Source organism: Onychomys torridus, chromosome 8, assembly GCF_903995425.1.
Source record: "Onychomys torridus chromosome 8, mOncTor1.1, whole genome shotgun sequence".
NCBI lineage: Eukaryota > Metazoa > Chordata > Mammalia > Rodentia > Cricetidae > Onychomys > Onychomys torridus.
Genome location: NC_050450.1, coordinates 16244036 through 16263397, shown reverse-complemented (window position 1 = coordinate 16263397; position 19362 = coordinate 16244036). Strand labels below are relative to the sequence as shown.

Here is a 19362-nt window from a genome sequence, read left to right as displayed (position 1 = left end):
TTGATAAAACATTTCCACTGATGACATAATTCTATACTCACACATCTACAAGTATAGAGCCAACAGACAACACTCAAAATTGATGCTCAATCATGAGAAGCTGAGTTCAGATCTCCAACACTCACATAAAAAAAGCCAGTTGTGGTGGTGCTATGTTCCCATAACCCCAGTGCTGAGGAGGCAAAGACAGATAGATTCCAGGAGTTCCCTGGCTAATTAATCTAGACAAAACCATGAGAACCAGGTTCAGTGAGAGACTACCTTAAAAAAAAAAAAAGAGAGAGAGAGAAAGAGAGAGAGAGACAAGAAAGAAAGGAAGGAAGGAAGGAAGGAAGGAAGGAAGGAAGGAAGGAAGGAAGGAAGACAAGTCAAGATAGAGAGTGAGTTATAGGAAGACACCAGATGACCACTGGTCTCTATAGGCTCACATATTAAGCAAAAGCACCTGCAGACACACGGGCATACATACAAACACACAATAATTCTTTACAAAGTGCTTTTATTTCTTCTTCCCCCCCATTAAAAATATCGAAACCTTGTGCAGAGACTATCTCAAGTTTCTCTGTAACTTTTTATCATCAACCCCCCCCCCCCCCCCGTAACATCTCACGTTATGACTAGTAGAAAATCTGTGGTTTACCACTTGAGAAAGCATGTACTGAATCAATTTTCACACTTAGACTGTTATAAGGATGTTAAAAAAAAAAACCCACTCGTTTCTTTTCTTTTCTCCTCCTTTTGAACAAAAACCACATAAGTATTTCTTAAAAAGAGAAAATCACAAAGGTTTACAATTTTCATACCAATATGTACATATTAAGCTCAAAAGATCCCATATAAGTCATGCCTCTAAATTAAAAGTTAAGAATGAAATCTTAGCTCATTATTCATGGAATTAATACATAGAAGTACAAACTAAATGAATTTTTTGGCACATCAAGAGCCTATTTCTAAAAAGTATCCTAAAGCACAAGAAATTTCACCACTACCACTGGGTTTACAAAAAGGAGGGTTTACAAAAAGCTGAAGGAAGAACAGATTTCATTTCACTACATCTGTTATCCCAAATATATAGGTTAAGACCCAGTATCTCAGAATTTCATTTTCTATAAGAGATGCCCAAGAAAACTGTCTCCTAAAAATCCAGGGGTTAAGAAGTGCTAAAGCACTTGCCATCCAAGGGTGAGGACTTGTGTTCAACTTCCCAGAGCCATGTAAAGCCAGGCATGGTAGCAAGCATGGAATCCCAGAGCTCCTATGGCAAAAATGGGAAGCAGAGGTAAGAAGAACCCCTAGAATCTCACAGGCCACCTAGCCTGTATCACAGCACACATTAAAAACAGAGACCTTGTCTCAAAACAAACTGGAAAGTAAGGACGGACCAACATCCAAGGTTGTTCTCTGACCTATACCACAAGCTGTGGCAAGGGAGCGCCCACACTCACACATAAGCACGCATCCCCTATACATACACACTCAAAGAACAATTTAACTGATTCAAAGAAACTTAATTGTGGTGCCTCTGTAGGGGAAGAAGAGAACAAGCTCAAGCCCCAACTCCCCCCACACCCCCTTTTTTAATGAAGCATGCTGTGCAGTGTGAGTCAGCTTACAGGAAGGAAAGTTGGATTCATAAGAGGAGATCAAACAGCCAGCAATGGCACTCCACTCCATGGCACTCTTAGATTAGAGTGATTTGCCATGTACAGCCAGCCAGGAAGAAAGCAGCACATGTTCACCAGGCAGAAGGAGAACCTGTGAAGATGTTCAAGAAGATGCTCTAAGTGAGGAACACTTAGAACATCAGGGAGGAGCAGAGATGGTGAAAGATGAGGAAGACTGGGCCATCCTGAAAGATCATTAGAGGAGGCATGCCTCCAACTAGAGGATGACATGGACCCAAGGAACTTCCTAGATAGCCAAATGGGCAACATATCCAAGGACCACAATTTTGCCTCTGAAATGACAGCAATAAGTTCTAAAACTGGGAAAAGGTGTTCATGTCCTTCTCCTAATGCTCAGATGCCTAAAAAGAGCAGGGACCCAGGGGCCACCTGCAGTAAAGAGCAGCCAGTACAGAACTGGTCACATCAAGGACTACACAGATGATTCAGAAGACAACAAAATGATGGGGATGAGCAGGATGTGTCAACCCTGAGGCTGAGATTCCCATTCTAAAGCTCAATAAATTGTTATATCAGCTGGTATGGGAACTGCATAAGCAAACCTTTACCAGGCTCTTAACCCTGATACAACCTAAAAGGGTCTTCACAAAAAAGGTGCCCCTCTACTGCCCCCATGATGTTACTCATTGTAGGTGACCTGACATTCCACTCTTCATACTAAGTATCTGTCAGAAAATACCAAATCTTTGTGACAGCTATTTGATGGAAGGGACCTTGCTGGTTCGCACTCCTTCAAGCGCATGTGTGCAGGTTGGTGGAGGTAAATGAAAGCCCAGGGTGGCCATGGCTACTCATAAAGTTCAGTGAAAGCCCATCTGCCCTCTGAGCTTGGCTGCACCTCAGTCACTGTTAGCCCTACCTTACCCAGCATGTTGTGCTGGTGACCCTTGCCCACTACCTACCTACTCTCAGCATTCTCTTAAGAACAGTTTCTATTCTCATCTCCAAGCTTCTCTGCCCCCGTGCTCACTTACTTTGTTGGTTTCGCTTGTCACTGGCATTTTTCAAAGGGAGGCAAACAGGACAGTCATGTCGTGTGCAGTTCTTCCAATGAGAGATGATTTGTCGTGAAGATGCACAATGGGCAACTATGACCAGAAAAACAACGAGATGTTATTTTTCTATCCAAATCGTCACACTTCAATTACACCTATATTATAATGCCAGATTCCATTAAAAAAAATGGTAACAAGTGTAACCATAATACAGTACAGGCAGTCCTTAACTTACAAACAGGCTGTCCAAAAAGTTTGTAAGTTGACTGTCAGTAATTCCAGCCAAAAACTTCCCATAGAAGCAATGTTATGAATGATGGGTGATTAAGGTTCCGCCCACAACAGAACAAAAGCTATCAACCTCTGAAATACTGAGCATCTACAATGAGAGGCAGAATAGAGTTCACAATGCCACTATTAAAAATAAAAACATTAAGTTATATTTAAGGATGAAACCAGCTAAGAACTATCACTGAAGAAACGTAGATAGAGAAGCCAATGAGAAGTCTGTAGATATTCTGAAAGGAATACAGTACTTTTGTAAAGAGTAATTGACCCTGAATATTTCCATTCTTCATGTTCTAAGGTCTAACCTTCTCCTGTTCTGTGTTTCTATCATGATCAGGGTTATTCCAGGGATTCACAATGGCACCATGGGATAAAGGGAGACCAGGGAGCTATTTCCCCCAAAGTTTATGAACACAAGAAGCAAGAGAAGAAAGATTACAAGAAAGCACAGCTGTTAACAGGAAACACTTCCTTCAGTGAAAAAACTGAGGTATATAGCAAAAAATAAATAAATAAATAAAAATAAATAAATAAAAGAGAGAGCACAAGATGCATATGCCTGATTTCCCCGCTCCCAGGGATGATGATTTAGGTGTCATCAGAGCAGCCTCAAGACAGAGGGCAGAGGAGTAAGGCAGTGGGCTACTGATAGCCTGAATCCATGAAACAACCACAAGACAGATGCTGGGGGTGCAGGGAAAGTTGTGTGCCTGCCTATGTGTATTACTGCCCCACACAACAACAGAGATCCTGACAAAGAGTACTCAAGAAGTGACAGAGAAGTCCTTCGTGAAAGGAAGAAGAAAAAGAACAAACTCAGGGCACAGCCTTATGCAGGAGCAGCTCAGAGCATCAGAACACCGAGTCACCTGCCTCCTCGGCAGGTGAGCTTTCAGTCAGATGTGGAGACTGTGGGAACAACATATTCTGGGTCACACCAAAAGGAGGCCCAGCACCTTTGCCATGTAGGCTTCCAACCACCAAAGCTGCTAAAATAATAAAGGCAAATTCTACCCTAACAACGGCCACTAGGTTTAGAAAAGGGCACTTACCTTGGCAGGCTTTCCCAGCCTGACAATGCGTCATGTGATTCAAAACATTTTTCATGGTTCGACAGTGTGGGAGAGAGCAGGCCCGAACCTCTCCGTTTGCTTGCTCTCGTCTCTGACATTTGTGGGCATGAAGCAGTAGAACCAGCTGCTGCTGTATCAGTTTGCGCTTTTCAGGGTCTGCTGTAGGGCCTGTTGCAATTGCTTGTGTGGGTACAATTCCCACTGATGTTTGCAACTGGGACTAAAATAAAACAAAGTAACAAAATATCTTATTACATTTTTTGAGTTTTGATTCACTCTAATTATTAGGAAAGCTCATGGACAAGATAGTCAAAAGAACTGGTACAGTTCACTTTATTCCACCAAAAACAAAAACAAAACAACAACAACAACAAAAACCCAGCTTAACTCAGATGCAAAGCTAATTCAAGTTCACTAGAATACAATTACCATCCAATGACGACGACAATGACACCTGCTCCAGATCGCAGCAATGCAAACTCAATCCACCCTTAAGTGCCGTCGGTGGAAAGTCACGGGCAACTGCCCCACAGGACGCTGCTGTGTATATAGGCCCCAAGGAGTGAAATGTTGGCAATTTCATATGGTTCATTCTAATGGAAAAGATTGCCTTGGTGAACTGCAGCACAGAGCTAAGATCAGAGCTCCGTACCACCCTGCAGTATTTCCATTTCACTGTCGCACACTCAGAGTTTCATCTCACTATGGTCACTGCCTTTACACTTACTGGAAACACACTGAGTATGTTTTTTAAACCTTTCTTAATTTAAGAAAAGAAATACCTTGTCTTTCATTAAAATTTCCATTCATATTCTTTTCTTTTTTTGATTTTTTTTTTTTTTTTTTTTTTTTTTTTGGTACAGAGTTTCTCTGTGTAGCCCTGGCTGTCCTGGAACTCAGAGATCCACCTGCCTCTGCCTCCCAAGTGCTGGGATTAAAGGTGCATGCAACACACCTGGCCATTCGTCATATTTTTTTTCAAGAAGTATTTGGCAATCTGCTACAAACTACAGAAACTGAGTTGGTATGTCTTCACCTGTCTGAAGTAAGTCTGCCTGTAGTAACCCCTAACTACAGGGAAAGGGAAAGAAGCCTGTGGGGACTTGTTTTCTATAAATTGCCAACACTCTTCACGCACATATACAAATTTACCAAAAAAAGAAAAATATAACGTCTATAACATACACTGTAACACCCACAGATAAAAGAGTTCTGATCCTTTTTAAATATTCTGGTATTTTCAATTTGAGTCACTCATTTATCTTCTCTATTTTAATATAAGAATCATCAGAACTGGTGAGGTGGCTCAGTGATAAAAGCACTTGTTGTCACGCCTGATGGCCTGTGTTAGATCCCCAGTACCCAAATGTTGGGAGGAGAGAACAAAAATACAAGCTGTCCTGACTTCCACACATATAAACATAACAAACATAAAATTTTTTATTAGGTTTATTCATTTTACATGTGAGTATTTTGCCTGCATGTATGTCTGCACCATGTGCATGCTTGGTATCTACAAAGGTCAGGAGAGCACATCAGAGTTGTGAACTATTGTGTGGTGCTACAAATCAAATCTGCATCCTCTGCAAGAACAAGTGCTCTTAACCACCAAGTCATCTCTCCAGCCCCAATTAAAAATATTTTTAAGGGCCAGGCAGTGGTGGCGCACGCCTTTAATCCCAGTACTAGGGAGGCAGAGCCAGGCGGATCTTTGTGAGTTCGAGGCCAGCCTGGTTTCCAAAGCGAGTACCAGGAAAGGCACAAAGCTACACAGAAAAACCCTGTCTTGAAAGACCAAATAATTAACTAACTAACTAAACAAATAAATAACTAAATATTTTAGAGAGCCATAACTATGCGATCACATAAGAGTAGGGAAGCACGTTGACATGGGTGTTTTCTACCTTATCTAATGAGATCCCATTTTTTTCACCAAATCTGAAGCTGTGGTTGTGGTTTTAGGTAGACTGCCTGGCCAGTGAATTCCAGGGATGCTCCACCAGCACTGGGGCTAAACACAGCTTTTTCAAAATGTGGGTCCTTGGTATCTAAACTCAAGTACGCATGTAGGCCTTTACTGAGACACCTACCCATCACTGGATGGTCCAATTTTTACAAAGTTCCCAGGAACCGAGGGGCAGATGTAATTGCCTCTCCCAGGATGGTGTTTAATGAGCAACAGAAGGCTTCTTCAGGTGGGCCTAGGGTCTGACAGAAGCATTCTTCAGAGCCTCTTCCAACTTCCATATCGTATCTACCTCCATTGCCCAGGAAGGCACCAAGAATAAATAAAGGGAAGGTGCTTAGACAGGACTGTCCTTTAAAGCACAAACAGGACTGGCAAGATGGGTCAGTGGGGTAAGAGACCTTGTCTGTCTTAAGTACAAGTAACTGAGTTCAAATGGAGAGAACCAACTTCCAAAAGTTGCCTTCTGACCTCCACACATACATCATGAGATAGTATGAACAAATCTGCATGCAACTGTACCCACACACACACAAATAAAATTTTAAGAAGACTATGACACAAAATTAAGTGTTATTTCTCAAAAGTAATCCACACATTTCATACAATTTCACAATAGCTTAGAAAAATTTTCAAACAGTGAAAAACGGGAGGAGGGCACCAGAGAAGTGGCTGGACAGCCACTAGCACTGACTGTTCTTCTAGAGGATGGGAGTTGAGTTCTAGCACCACATGGCTGCTCAGAACTGTCTAACTCTAATCCCAGAGGATCCAGGCGCGCGCGCACGCGCACACACATACATACATACATACATACATACATACATACATACATACATACATACATGCAGGTAAAACACTCATATGTTTTTAATTTTTTATTTCAAAAAATAAAGGGGATCTGGGTGTGGTGATACACACCTTTAATGCTAGCATTTGGGAGGCAGAGGCAGGTGGATCTCTGAGTTCCAGGCCAGCCTGGTCTACAGAATGAGATCCAGGGCAGCCAGAGCTACACAGAGAAATTTTAAAAAAAAAAGAAAGAAAGAAAGAAAGAAAGAAAGAAAGAAGAAAGGAAGGAAGGAAGGGAGGGAGGGAGGGAGGGAGGAAGGAAGGAAAGAAAAGAAAAGATAAGAAAAGAAAGGAATAGAATATGGCCTGGTCTACACAGCAAGTCCAGGCCAGCCAGCCACAGTGACAGTGACTGTCTCAAAAAGGGGGAAGAGGGAACTACACTGTCACATACTGAAAAATATTCTAGCTATAGATTTTTAATTTTTTTCTTTTAACTTATGCGGGGAAAGGACATATGCACATGAGTGCAGTGCCCATGGAATCCAGAAGAGGGTGTTAGACCCTTGGAACTGGAGTTACAGGAGTTTGAGAGCTGCCATGTGGGTGCTGGGACCTGAACTCCAGTAGCAGTATGTGTGTGCTCTTCACTGCTGAGCTATCTCTCTAGCCCCTATCTACAGACTGTGGAAAGTGTGTTAGGAGACTTAAGTGCAAAGGGTAGCTTAAGATGGGGTGGGGGGTGTCTAAGCTGAGCGTGGGAAGGCAACTTTTGACCCCTATGTTCGCCACAAGTCAAAAACTTAACCACACATGGGATAAAGCAGGGTTTTAAGGGGGGAGAGTAAACTAGAACAAAATGTTTTGAATACTGAAATAGGAAAGCCGTCTTCATTTGAGCATAGTGGCTTACATCTGTAAGCCCAGTGCACAAGAAGAGGCCGAGGCAAAAAGATCACAGTAAGGTCAATGCCAGCCTGGGTTACAAAGCAAGTTCCAGGGTAGCCTGAGCAGCAGGATAAGACACTGTCTCAAATACTAAGGAAGCTGGGGCTAGAAACACGGCATTACATTTAAAGCACTCGCCACACAGCAGAGGACTGAATTTAGACACTCAGCACACAATGCTGCGTGCCTGTGGCAACTCACTGTAATTCCTGCCTCAGAAGGCAGAGAGACAAGGAACCCCACCCCCCCCCCCCCCCCCCCCCCCCCGTGCAAACTGGCTAAAAATACTAGCTATATTGACGGGCTACATTTGACTGAAAAAACCCTGCCTCAAAAAAGAATAAGGTAGAGAGAGCTCAAAGAGGATTCCCCTACTGATATCAGCCTCAGTCTGAGCAAAGACATGCATATACATGGGCACACACAGGTACACACCTGACATAGATGCATGCGTATAAATATGCACACACACCACACATGCATACACATGAAAAGAAGAAAAATAAAATAAAACAAAACAAAAATAAGATAAAATTCAGCCTAAAGAATAGAGGAAATGAAGCTGGACAGTGGTGGCACAAGCCTTTAATCCCAGCACACGGGAGGCAGAGGCAGGCGGGTGGAGGAGCTCTGTGAGTTGGAGGCCAGCCAAGGCTACACTGGAAAAACCCAAAAATCAAAAAACAAAACAAAACAAACAAACAAACAAACAAACAACAGTAAACTCCCAAAAGAATGGAGGAAAACTAGCTGTAAGTCATAGTGCCCAAATGGGGTCTGAAACATTAAGAAAAACAACACATAATAAACTCTTACAATCCATTAATAAAAGACAAGTCTTTAAAATGTGAAAAGGATCTGACTATATATTTCAATCCCCCCCCCAAAAAAAACCCCAATACAAAAATAAATGGCCAATACAGACATTAAACATCACCAGTTATTACAAAAAATGTCAATCAAACTGGGCATGGTGTTGCTCATCTTTAGGTAAATGGGATCTCTGTGATTTTGAGGTCAGTCTGGTCTACACAGTGAGTTCCAGAGACCCTGTCTCCAGAGACAGGGAGGGAGGGAAGGAAAAAAGAGAGAAAGAAATATAAATCAAAGTCACAGAGTATAGTTTTCAACCCACCAAGATAGCTATAAATGAGACTACAGACTCTAAACAACAACAGTGGTCCAGTAGAGGAGGACGTGGAAGAACTGGACACACATCACTGGAAAGAACCTAAGATGCTGGGAAACCGTCTGGCAGTTCCTTAACACAACAACAGTACATCACTCTGTAACTGCACTCCTGGGCACATATCCAAGATAATTAAAAGGACATGTTCATACACAAACATGTAAAAAAAAAAAAGTTCACAGGAGTATTATTTATAACAGTCAGAAACACAAACAACCCAAGTGTTCATCAAGGGAAGAATAAAATGTGGTCTATTCAAACTGGAATATTCTTCTCACCATTAAAAAAAAAATGACACATGCTACAACAAACTTTGAAAACCTTAACTCTGTGAAAGAAGCCAGGCCAAAAAAAAGAAAGAAAAAGAAAAAAAAAAAACCATACATACACTGTAAATTCCATTTGTTTAATGAATGAATAGGAGCAGAACATAGATTTGGGATTAGCTAGAACTGAGGATTCCGGAGAATTTGAGAGTAGCTGCTAATGGTATAGGGTTTCCTTTTGGGATGGTGAAAATGTCCCAAATTGACCTAGGCCATGGTTAAACAAAGCCACTGATTTGAGCACTTTATAAGAAAATAAGTACATAATATATATGAATTACATCTTAATAAAAGCTAGATTTTTGTTTGGTTAGTTTTGTTGTTTTGAGACAGGGTCTCATGTAGTCTAGGCTGGGCTAATCCTGCCCTCCACATCCCAAGTGCTGGAATTATAGCTGTATGTCACCATGCCCCAAGCTCAATAATCTGTTTCTAAAATTTTACTTCACTGATCAAAGTCGTCAAAATAAAACAGATGCTTTTTACCTTCAGTACAGACAATAGAGAAAACCAACCACCATAGTTGCTGGGGGTATATAAGAAAAGTACTCTCAAGTGTTCTGGTAAAAATGCAGCTTAGAGTAATATTTAAAAGACAAACTTCCAGACTTGGAAAAGAACCTCTATCAAAGGAAACATGTACACGCCTTCTGGTTGTGGGGGTAGGGGTTGAGACGATGTCTGCTCTGTAACTCAGGCTGTCCTCTTGAGTCTGCCTCCAGAATACTGAAATTATATGAAGGTGCCACCATCACCAACTGCATTTCATTTTCCCCTCCCTCTCTTCCTTTCTTTTCTTCTTAGTGACAATGGGTATTAAATCCAGGGCTTCATGAATGCTAAGTATGTGCTTTATGACTGAGTTACACGATCAGTCCAAAATCACTTCTTTTAACCCACTGCTAAGGAAGTAAGTGGACAAAGATGTGCTACAATGTATATGCAAGGCTAAGTATTAACTCAATTAATGAAAAATGTAAATGCCGATAAAAGATGACCTAAATAAACACTGTCACGGGTCTATACGGAAATAGTATGCAGCCATCAAAAATATGACAGACCTCAAATAACCCTAGTCAAAGCCAGGTGGAGTAAAAGTCCAGTCAGTTTTGTCTAAATTTCTGATAGACAAAAAATTAGAATACAACACAAAATTACTATTATTAAGGCAAAAATAATAACATCAAAGTAGACTTGTCAGTTTTAACAAAGAGCTACTTAAAGTATATTCAGAACTTAGTATTTAGAATAATACTATAAAGTCACTCAGTTTCTCCTTATTAACTCTGTGTCTGTATTTTTTTCTGAGGAAAACCTTGATAAAAATCATAGTTCTATAGTTCTATCATGGCAGGAAGATCTTTTAGCGTCTAGTTTTATCTAATTTTCTACAACTAATGCACTGTGTCAATGCTTTACAGAAATTATTCATTATTTTTATAATCAAAACATTCCTTTTTGGAGAGAAATTACTAGAAAAATGAAATTAGAAGAATCATAGAAAATGATAAAGAATTAGAGCTGGGGAATATCTCAGTGGTAAAGAGCTTGCTGGAGCAAGTGTTAGGCATAAAGTTTGGATACCCAGAAACCACAAAAAGCCAGGTAGGCACTGGAAGGCAGAGATGAGGATTCCCAAAACTAGCCAGCTAGCTAACCAACCTAAATCAGTGAGCTCTGAGTCAATCTATAAATAAGGGAGAGGGTTGATAAAGGAGATAACGGATACTAACCACTAAACCCTGGCCTCCAGGTACACAGGTACACACACACACAGAGAAAAAAAAAGAAAACAGTGACAAATTAAATATGGAAGGAAGGAAGGAAGGAAGGAAGGAAGGAAGGAAGGAAGGAAGGAAGGAAGGAAGGAAGGAGAGAAAGAAAGAAGGACTCAGAGAAATGGCTCAGTGGTTAAGAGCACTTGCTCTGGGAAGCAGAGCTAGGTCCCAGCACCGATATAAAAAGCCAAACACTGGGATGAAAACAGGAAGATTACTGGGCTTGCTGGCTTCCAGCCTCACCAACAAAATGCAAGTGGCAGCTACAGGAAAGATCCTGACTTAACAATAGCAGAGGAAGACAAAGGACAGCCTCTTCTGACTCTGCACACATGTGTACATGTACCCACACACATCTCTGCCCACACTCACACAGCAACAATGTTTAAAATTTATTTATTTGTTTGTTTGTTTTTCGAGACAGGGTTTCTCTATGTAGCTTTGCGCCTTTCCTGGAACTCACTCTGTAGTCCAGGCTGGCCTCGAACTCACAGAGATCCGCCTGGTTTTGCCACCCAAGTGCTGGGATTAAAGGTGTGTGCCACCACCGCCCGGCAACAATTTTTTTTAAAGACAGTGGTTACTACAAAAAAATCACAACTGTTCAAAGTGAAGAGAGTGTTAGTGGAGTGGCTGGTCACAAAAAGGACATCTATATCATATCGCCTTCACAAAGCTCAGGCACTGTCATGGAAGACTGGAGGAAATACTTTGAGGGCCAGAGGCTGAGGAGGAGCTAAAGAGAAACTGTCTTCTGGATACAACAGGACTGCTACGACCATAAACTCAGAGACCATGGTTGCCTGCACACGATCAAGCAGGTCAACACTCCAACATGAAGTGTGAAAGGGCTCGTGAGCCCATATTGAAGAGCTATGGACAGTTGATGGCTTGGGAGACCAGGTTTTCTAAAGGATGTGATAAGTCAACATACTCCAGTGGAAGCATATGGGAGCACACATTGGAATTGATTGATCATTAAAAAAAAAATAAAAGGCACTAAGTTGAGGAGTTAGGGAGGAGTTATGGGGAAAGGTGGTTGGTGTGAGTGTGTGTGTGCATGTGCATGCATGCATGCACAAAATGAATATATACTGCTATCAAATTCTCAAAGAATAAAAATGTTTAAAAAGTCTATAAAGGAAAGTACTAGAAGATGAGATGAGTAATTTGTAATGCACAGGTATAAAAGCCCACTAGTCAAGAAACCTAAGGCATTAAAATAATCCCCACCCATCACCAAATTACTCTTCAGACAGGCTGAGAAACGTGAACAAAACTCACTGACCCAGATGCGTCAGGACACAGCCCATTCATAGGTTTCACTAAATGTGACCATAAGCTTTTATATGTTGTGGCAGGGAGTCGGTTTTGACAGTTTGCTTTTTGTTTGTCTGTTCTGCAACCTGGAGTGGTGAGCTAACATAGTGGTAACTCTACAAGAAACTACTTAATCTGAGTGTGGATACTGAGAACATTTAACAGCAGGAAAATGTTCCTGAATATTCAATGACCAAAAAATTAATTAAAAATCAAATGGCAACAACCTTGAGGTTTGTCTGGCAGTGCACACTGTGTCACATCACATGACTCCACTGTAGTAACCTCGGTACTGAACACAATGTGTGCACTTTATTGCATATCCCATCATGCTGACTCAACATCAACATTGCCTGGAACACCTGAGGCTCAAGACTACATGTTTTTACTGCATACATACTTTTCTGTTCTTTTTTTTAAATATTTTATTTATTTATTTACTTATTATGTTCACAGAAGAGGGTGTCAGATCTCATTACAGATGGTTGTGAGCCACCATGTGGTTGCTGGGAACTGAACTCAGGACCTCTGGAAGAGCAGTCGGCACTCTTAACCTCTGAGCCATCTCTCCAGCCCCACTTCTCTGTTCTTAAGAAACATAATGGTTTAACTACAAAAAACAAAGAAAGACTGAGTATTTTCCTTCTGTCATTCCTCAGTAGTAATGTTTCAGGATGTACTTTATTTTATGTATATGGGTGTTGTGCATGGATGTCTGTCTATGCACCATTTGGGTCCCTGGGGCCTAAGAAGGCCAGGAGAGGCTGTCCCATCCCCCTGGACCTTAGTAACAGGTGGTTTTTAGCCACTATTATGGCACTGGGAACTGAACCCAGGGTCCTCTGAAGAGTAGCAACCAGTGCTCTTAACCCCTGAGACGTCTCTCTTCTTCAATGTATCAGAATGTGTGGTTTTAGAAATTCAGTTTCTAACTTGAGTTCCAATTAAAAAAAAATTATCAAGTTAAATTTTGCCTTGGGACTAGGACTGAATTTCCAAAATGTCCCCATATACACTTATACTGTTTTGCAGTACATATTTACACAAAGCAGCATTCTCAGCACTGACAACTATCAAAACAAAATAACAACTAGGAAAATCATTGAGGATGCTCTATAAGCTGCAGAGTCAAACATTAAGACATTTAAATTATGTAAAAATAAACAAGTAGATCTATCACATTCATATGCAAATTACCATTTATTTTCATAAATGGTGAGACTATATGTATACCCCAAAACGGTCTAAAGGTAAGTTTATGATTTTATGTTATCAGAAATGCTTTGTATGCCTATTTTATATATCTACATTGCCAGGGTCACACAAACATTTCTTGGATGAAAAGGGGGTCTTGAATGGATAAAGTTTGAAAAACACAATTCTACCCCAAGAACATACTCCGAGATATGAACAAAGAATATATATTTGTTTATATATAAACAAGCTTATCCTGGCCTCCCTCCTAGAAAAGTAAGTTATTTTCTAGTAAATGTTCAAGAATAGGGAAGGTCTTCAAAGAATTTTGTGTCTTAAACATTAACGAGAAAGGATCAAGATTTCTCCCTCCACATGCCCACAGACCCAAGCAGATACATGCAGCCACCCCCAAACTCTACATACCCTTGCTTCTTGAACATAACTCCAACCTCCTGGAAACACAATCCTCTCTAACTTGACTTAGAATCAGAAAATTAATTCAAAGCCAACACCAGGGAGCCAATGGACAGCACTGAAACACTGCTTGCTCTTCTTCCCTCTAGGACCCTGTAACCACTGAGGATGAAAAGCTGAGGCTTAGAACATAAAGTGCTCATCAAATACACACAGCTATCAAGGCCCAACATTGTGGCTCATGCCTGTAACCTCAGTACTCAGAAGCTTGAGGTAAGAGTTCAAGGCCAGCCTGGGCTACATAGTAAGACTCTGTCAAAAACAAAAAAACAACCACAGCTATTCTCTAGAAGAAGGGGAAAATCACTCAGAGACAATAAATAGCATGTGGTAAGAAGGGAACATACCTATGTATATCTCCTATATTCTCTATATACACTTTTGACACTATAACATGATCTTGCCATCTACAAAACTTGTTGGACTACATTCAAGCCTGTCCTGGGATAGATACACATGGCCCATAGGCTGTAGGTTGGACTGGATTATGCAAATCACCTTAATATTTCTTAAACCGGATACAAAGAAAATACTAAATATTCCTTGTTATATCATATTGTTTGGAGGATAAAGTAAAAAATTTTGTGCATGGTACAAACAGGCACAATTATGAGGTCTCTATTTTCTATGAGAGGTGTTGGATCCACAGATGTAGGTCAACTGTACTCACAGCCTCCATTTAGTTCTTGTCTGCTAAGCCAGTTCCTTCCTAACGCCCAAATCATCAGAACCAGACCCAAGAGAAAGAAAACAAACATGGCAAACAAAAGCTGGGGAAAGTAAGGCAAGCCCATTCCACAGAGCACAACTGGCCACTAGGCCAGCATTGTAGTGGACAATGGTACTTTATTTAAGGCCAGCTCTATTAAAGGGGCACATATATAAGTACAGACTCTAATATAAAAGAAAGAACTACACGGTCATCTATTTGAGAAGTATCTGAATTACATTAGAGGGGCTTAGGTACCATAAGCTGGAAACTAAGCAAGAAACACAATGAAGCTTCAGAATGACCACAAAAACCGATTTCTTGCCTTTTTTTCCTGGAGGATTCTGAATCTGGTGGACCAGGTAAGGCTCAAGATGCCCCATCCCTGACATGCATACTGAGATGCACAACTACTTACTGAAACCCAGGACACAGTCTAGCATCTAAGTCTTAGCACTGAGATGCTGCCAGCATCACTGTATCCACCAGGCTATGCTGGCACTACAACTCTCTTCTGTCTGAAAAATCCTCTGGCCAGCCACATTTCCCTCCCATTTAGAGATAGATGTCTATCAGTAGCTGTCCTGACCTTGTCCAAACTTCTACCTCAAAATTCTAATTCTCAATAAAAACAAATTATAACAGCACACTCATGAGCAATTTAAAAAAAAATCTAAGCACCATAAGCGATGAATCTCCTACATTACATCCTTAAGAATGCTGATAATTTTTCTTATTTAAAAAACCCACGTATAGAAACTTCCTATCAGAAAATAACCCTGCAGGGACCCGCTGGGCCATGGAGATGCAGCTTTTCTATTTCGTAAACATTTTCTACCTAAGACTAGTCCCACCTCAAAGACTGTTCTATGAAAATGACTGCAAGCCCAATCCAAAGCTTGGGCAAAAATGTCACCAGGAATCAGGTGCTTTTCTTGAAAACGAAGGCAACACCCTATTGTGCACACCTCTCTCCTCAGAAGGCCCCCAAATACCTCAAAACCAAAAACAGACTGAAAAGAAAATTTCCTTTTCTTTATCAATAAATTATAATAATTTAAAAAACTTTAGACCCACATAAAAGGTCCTAGATTATAAACATGCTTAATAATCACTTCAGTCATATTAGTTTCTGAACATGTATAACAGTATACATACTTTCTATAATTAAATTTGACTAAATAATAAATACCCTGACTTCGGAATTATCTTTCTGCAGAGAAATACATTAAAAAGAGGACCCAGGTTCAATTCCCAGCACCACATGGCAGCTCACAACTGTCTATAACTCCAGTTCCAGGGACCCAACACCCTTCCACAGGCAAAACAAACACCAATGCACATAAAAATAAATAATTTTAAAAAAAAAGAACAGAGGCAGAGCTTCAGTGAGATATACCTGAAAACTTAAGAGCATGCTTATCTCCTCTTAGATATATCCTCAATAGTGGACTCTACTACATTTCTACCTGGGTCTCTAATCTCTTCAACACTTTGGAGCTCCTAGCACCAAAGCACTGGGGGATTGGGGAGGTGCAGTCACAAAGAGGTGAACCCAAGGTCATCAGATGAACCTTCTCAGGCTGGCTTTCATGTTCTGATGATGCTCTTTGGCCCTTCTCTTAAACTTAATTGACACCAAATCTGTGGTCCACAGGTCCCCTCTCTACTAGTAGTGAATTACTCCCCTTTGCCAGCTCTCTTCCCTTCTTGTCCTGAGCCTGAGATCTATCTGATGCTCTTCCTGGGCAACATCATAAATTTGTCGTGTGAGCTGTTGACTCCAAGTTGGTCAGTAGCTGCCCTATTTGTTCACATACCACCCCTGCCTGCCATCCTGTCACTTGCACCTATACCTTTGTCCCCTCCTCAAGCTTGTTCCTCTTCCAGCTCTGTAGAGAATTCTCCACCACGATACCTTCTCAGGAGATAATCTACCTAAGTGATAATGCTGTCTTGTCTTCCTAACCCACTGTGACCAAACATATCCAGTCTGTAACTCCAGTTCCAGGGGACCTGACACCTTCATACCAATGCTTATTTTGATCTCTGTGAGTTCGAGGGCAGCCTGGTCTACAAACCGAGATCTAGGACAGGCACCAAAACTACACAGAGAAACCCTGTCTCGAAAAAAAATCAAACCAAACCCAACCCAACCCAACCAAACCCAACCCAACCAACCAAAAACCAAAAACCAAGATAAAACAAAAAACCCTAGGGGTGGAATGACCCTTTCACAGGGGGTTGCCTAAGACCACTGGAAAACAGATACTTACATTACGGTTCACAACAGTAGCAAAATTACAGTCAGGAAGTAGCAACAAAAATATTTTATGGTTAGGGGTTACCATAGCATGAGGAACTGTATTAAAGGATCAGGCATTAGGAAGGTTGAGAACCACTGACTTAGGGTCTCTGTGACATCACCTTCAAATCTCCTTGCCTTGGTGAGACCGTCTCCGATGGTTCCACCTAAGAAGGTCTGCATCCATCTTAATTACTGCATGGTACACAGGCCGCTGGGGTTTCTAATTGTTTTCCATTGAAGAGCAAGCTTGCTTTCCTTCACAAGTCCCCTCTAGGACTCCTCCCAAACCTGGGCCCACAGCAGGGCACAGCAAACATAACAAAAGAATCAAACAAATGACTGCATATCTTTCTATTCTCTACACCAGACAGAAATGTTGAAGCCTTGTGGGAAGAGGAGAGTCCCTTGTCTGTAACTATGAAGCTTCAGTTGCCCCATGAAGAACTTAATTTGGCATCAATGTCCCTTAACCTGAACTGTTTGGAAGGAAAGTTCATCAGCTCCTAAAAATCATCTCTTGTGCTGGTTAGTTTTTGTCAGCTTGACACAGCTCAGGTCATTTTGAAAGAAGGGAACCTCAGCTGAGAAAATGCCTCTATACGAGAGGCCTGTAGGCCAGTCTGTGGGGCATTTTCCTAATTAATGATTGATGTGGGAGGGTCCAGCCCAATGTGGGTGATGCCACCCTTAGGCAGGTGGACCTGAATTGTATTTTTAAAAGGCACACTGAGCAAGCAGCAACATTCTTCCATGGGTTTTGCTTCTGTTGCTGACTCCAGGTTCCTGCCTTGAGTCTTGGCTTCTCTCAATAATGGACAGTGATGTGGAAGTGTAGTCCAAATAAAACCTTTACTTCTCAAGGTGCTTTTGGTACTTTATTACAGAAATAGAAAACCAAACTAAAATCCTAGAGTTGGGGATTTAGCTCAGTGGTAGAGCTCTTGCCTGGCAAGCACAAGGCCCTGGGTTCGATCCTCAGCTTAAAAAAAAAAAAAAAGATTATTAGGAAAAGTATAATCCTCCCACCCCCAGTTCCTCCAAAAAGGGAAGGTCATTAGTTCAAGGCATCATAATTTCCTTTTTTAATGTAACATACCTCTTTTTTTTAATATCAATGTTTCCTTGCCATATGAAAATCTGTGCAATTTAAGACATCGGATACAATGGAGAAAATTCAAGAAAGATCACAGAAACACAGTCAAGGAACTGCAAACAAACTGTGTAAGCATAAGCTAAGGGAGCCATTCCCAGGAACTCAGGGCTGCTAAAATATCTGGATATAATTTAAAACTCCACATAAAGGAAACTATATGGCCACAAACAAGCCAGACTCCCTCAGAACCTCAATTTCCTCACCATCAAATGGGACCTTGTTAATAATGCTTCTCAAGAAGCCATCGCAGGCATAAGGTAAGTACACACTGAAAAAGATGCCATGCACCCTGTGCCTTGACCCTTTACTAGCCCCACCTCCATGCTCCACTGAAGGCTGTTGCCAGATGCTCATGGGCACGTGGCCTGACATGGCATGGCTACCCCATGCCACCAGAATAACAGTACAAAGGACCCAGTTTACTTCTCAAAGGCATTGATTAAAGTTCACTTGTGCCTTTATAAGAAAGGTGCCCTGAGGGAGCACTACAGCTTTTGTAGACAAAAATGTTTTCTTTGTTTACTGGTGATTTTGAGGGGGCCAAGGGAAACAGTGTTGACTGAATTCCTCCAAGGTTCCAGAAAATAAACAAAAGAACAAGACATACTGCTACTGTTCCTCCTGACCATTCTTCAAAGCAGGGGTTCCCAAGAGGGACAGCTGAATCCCAACAAACATATTTTGTCAGTGCCTGGAGATACTAGATTGTAACAACCAGGGCAGAGGAAGGGTCATGGGTAGTAGTGGCTAGGGTTATTGCCAAGGTTCCAGGTTGCCCTGTATTCGAACACTGGCCACTGCAGAGGCTAAAAGGAACCCTGCTGTAGTCCTGAAGGGGAAAGGCAGGCCCTCTGCCTAGTCCCTCTGTGAAACCCTTGGCCACTACACCTAGCAAGTTCAGATCTCCAAAGCAGCAGCCAAGGCTGGCAGAGGGACCTGGAGTACAGGGATTCTGTCACTCTAGAGAGGGGAGGACAAGAAGCCAGAGAAAAATTGAAAGAGGAAAGCAAAGAAGACATTAGGTAAGGGATTCCCTGTGTATAAAACGTAGAGCACCATGAAAAAAGAAAATGTTCTCAATGAAGTCTAAATGTGTGCCTAGTTACCAAGCAGGTACAGGCATGACAGCTGGCCTTGGGAGTTCATGGCTCTGTTTCCTCA

General features: G+C 41.4%; 1 protein-coding gene across 2 annotated transcripts in view; it reads right to left on the bottom strand.

Moving 5' to 3' along the window:
* Positions 1-19362, bottom strand: part of LOC118589131 (CREB binding protein) — a 128267-nt gene that overhangs the window by 49334 nt on the left and 59571 nt on the right. The window contains exons 4-5 of one of the 2 annotated variants that reach the window (XM_036196093.1): positions 4021-4261; positions 2660-2773 (exon numbers count right to left, since the gene is read on the bottom strand). In XM_036196093.1, coding sequence (XP_036051986.1) covers positions 2660-2773; positions 4021-4261 — 355 coding nt within the window. The remainder of the gene's footprint in view (positions 1-2659; positions 2774-4020; positions 4262-19362) is intronic. The other variant, XM_036196095.1, reaches the window with a different exon arrangement.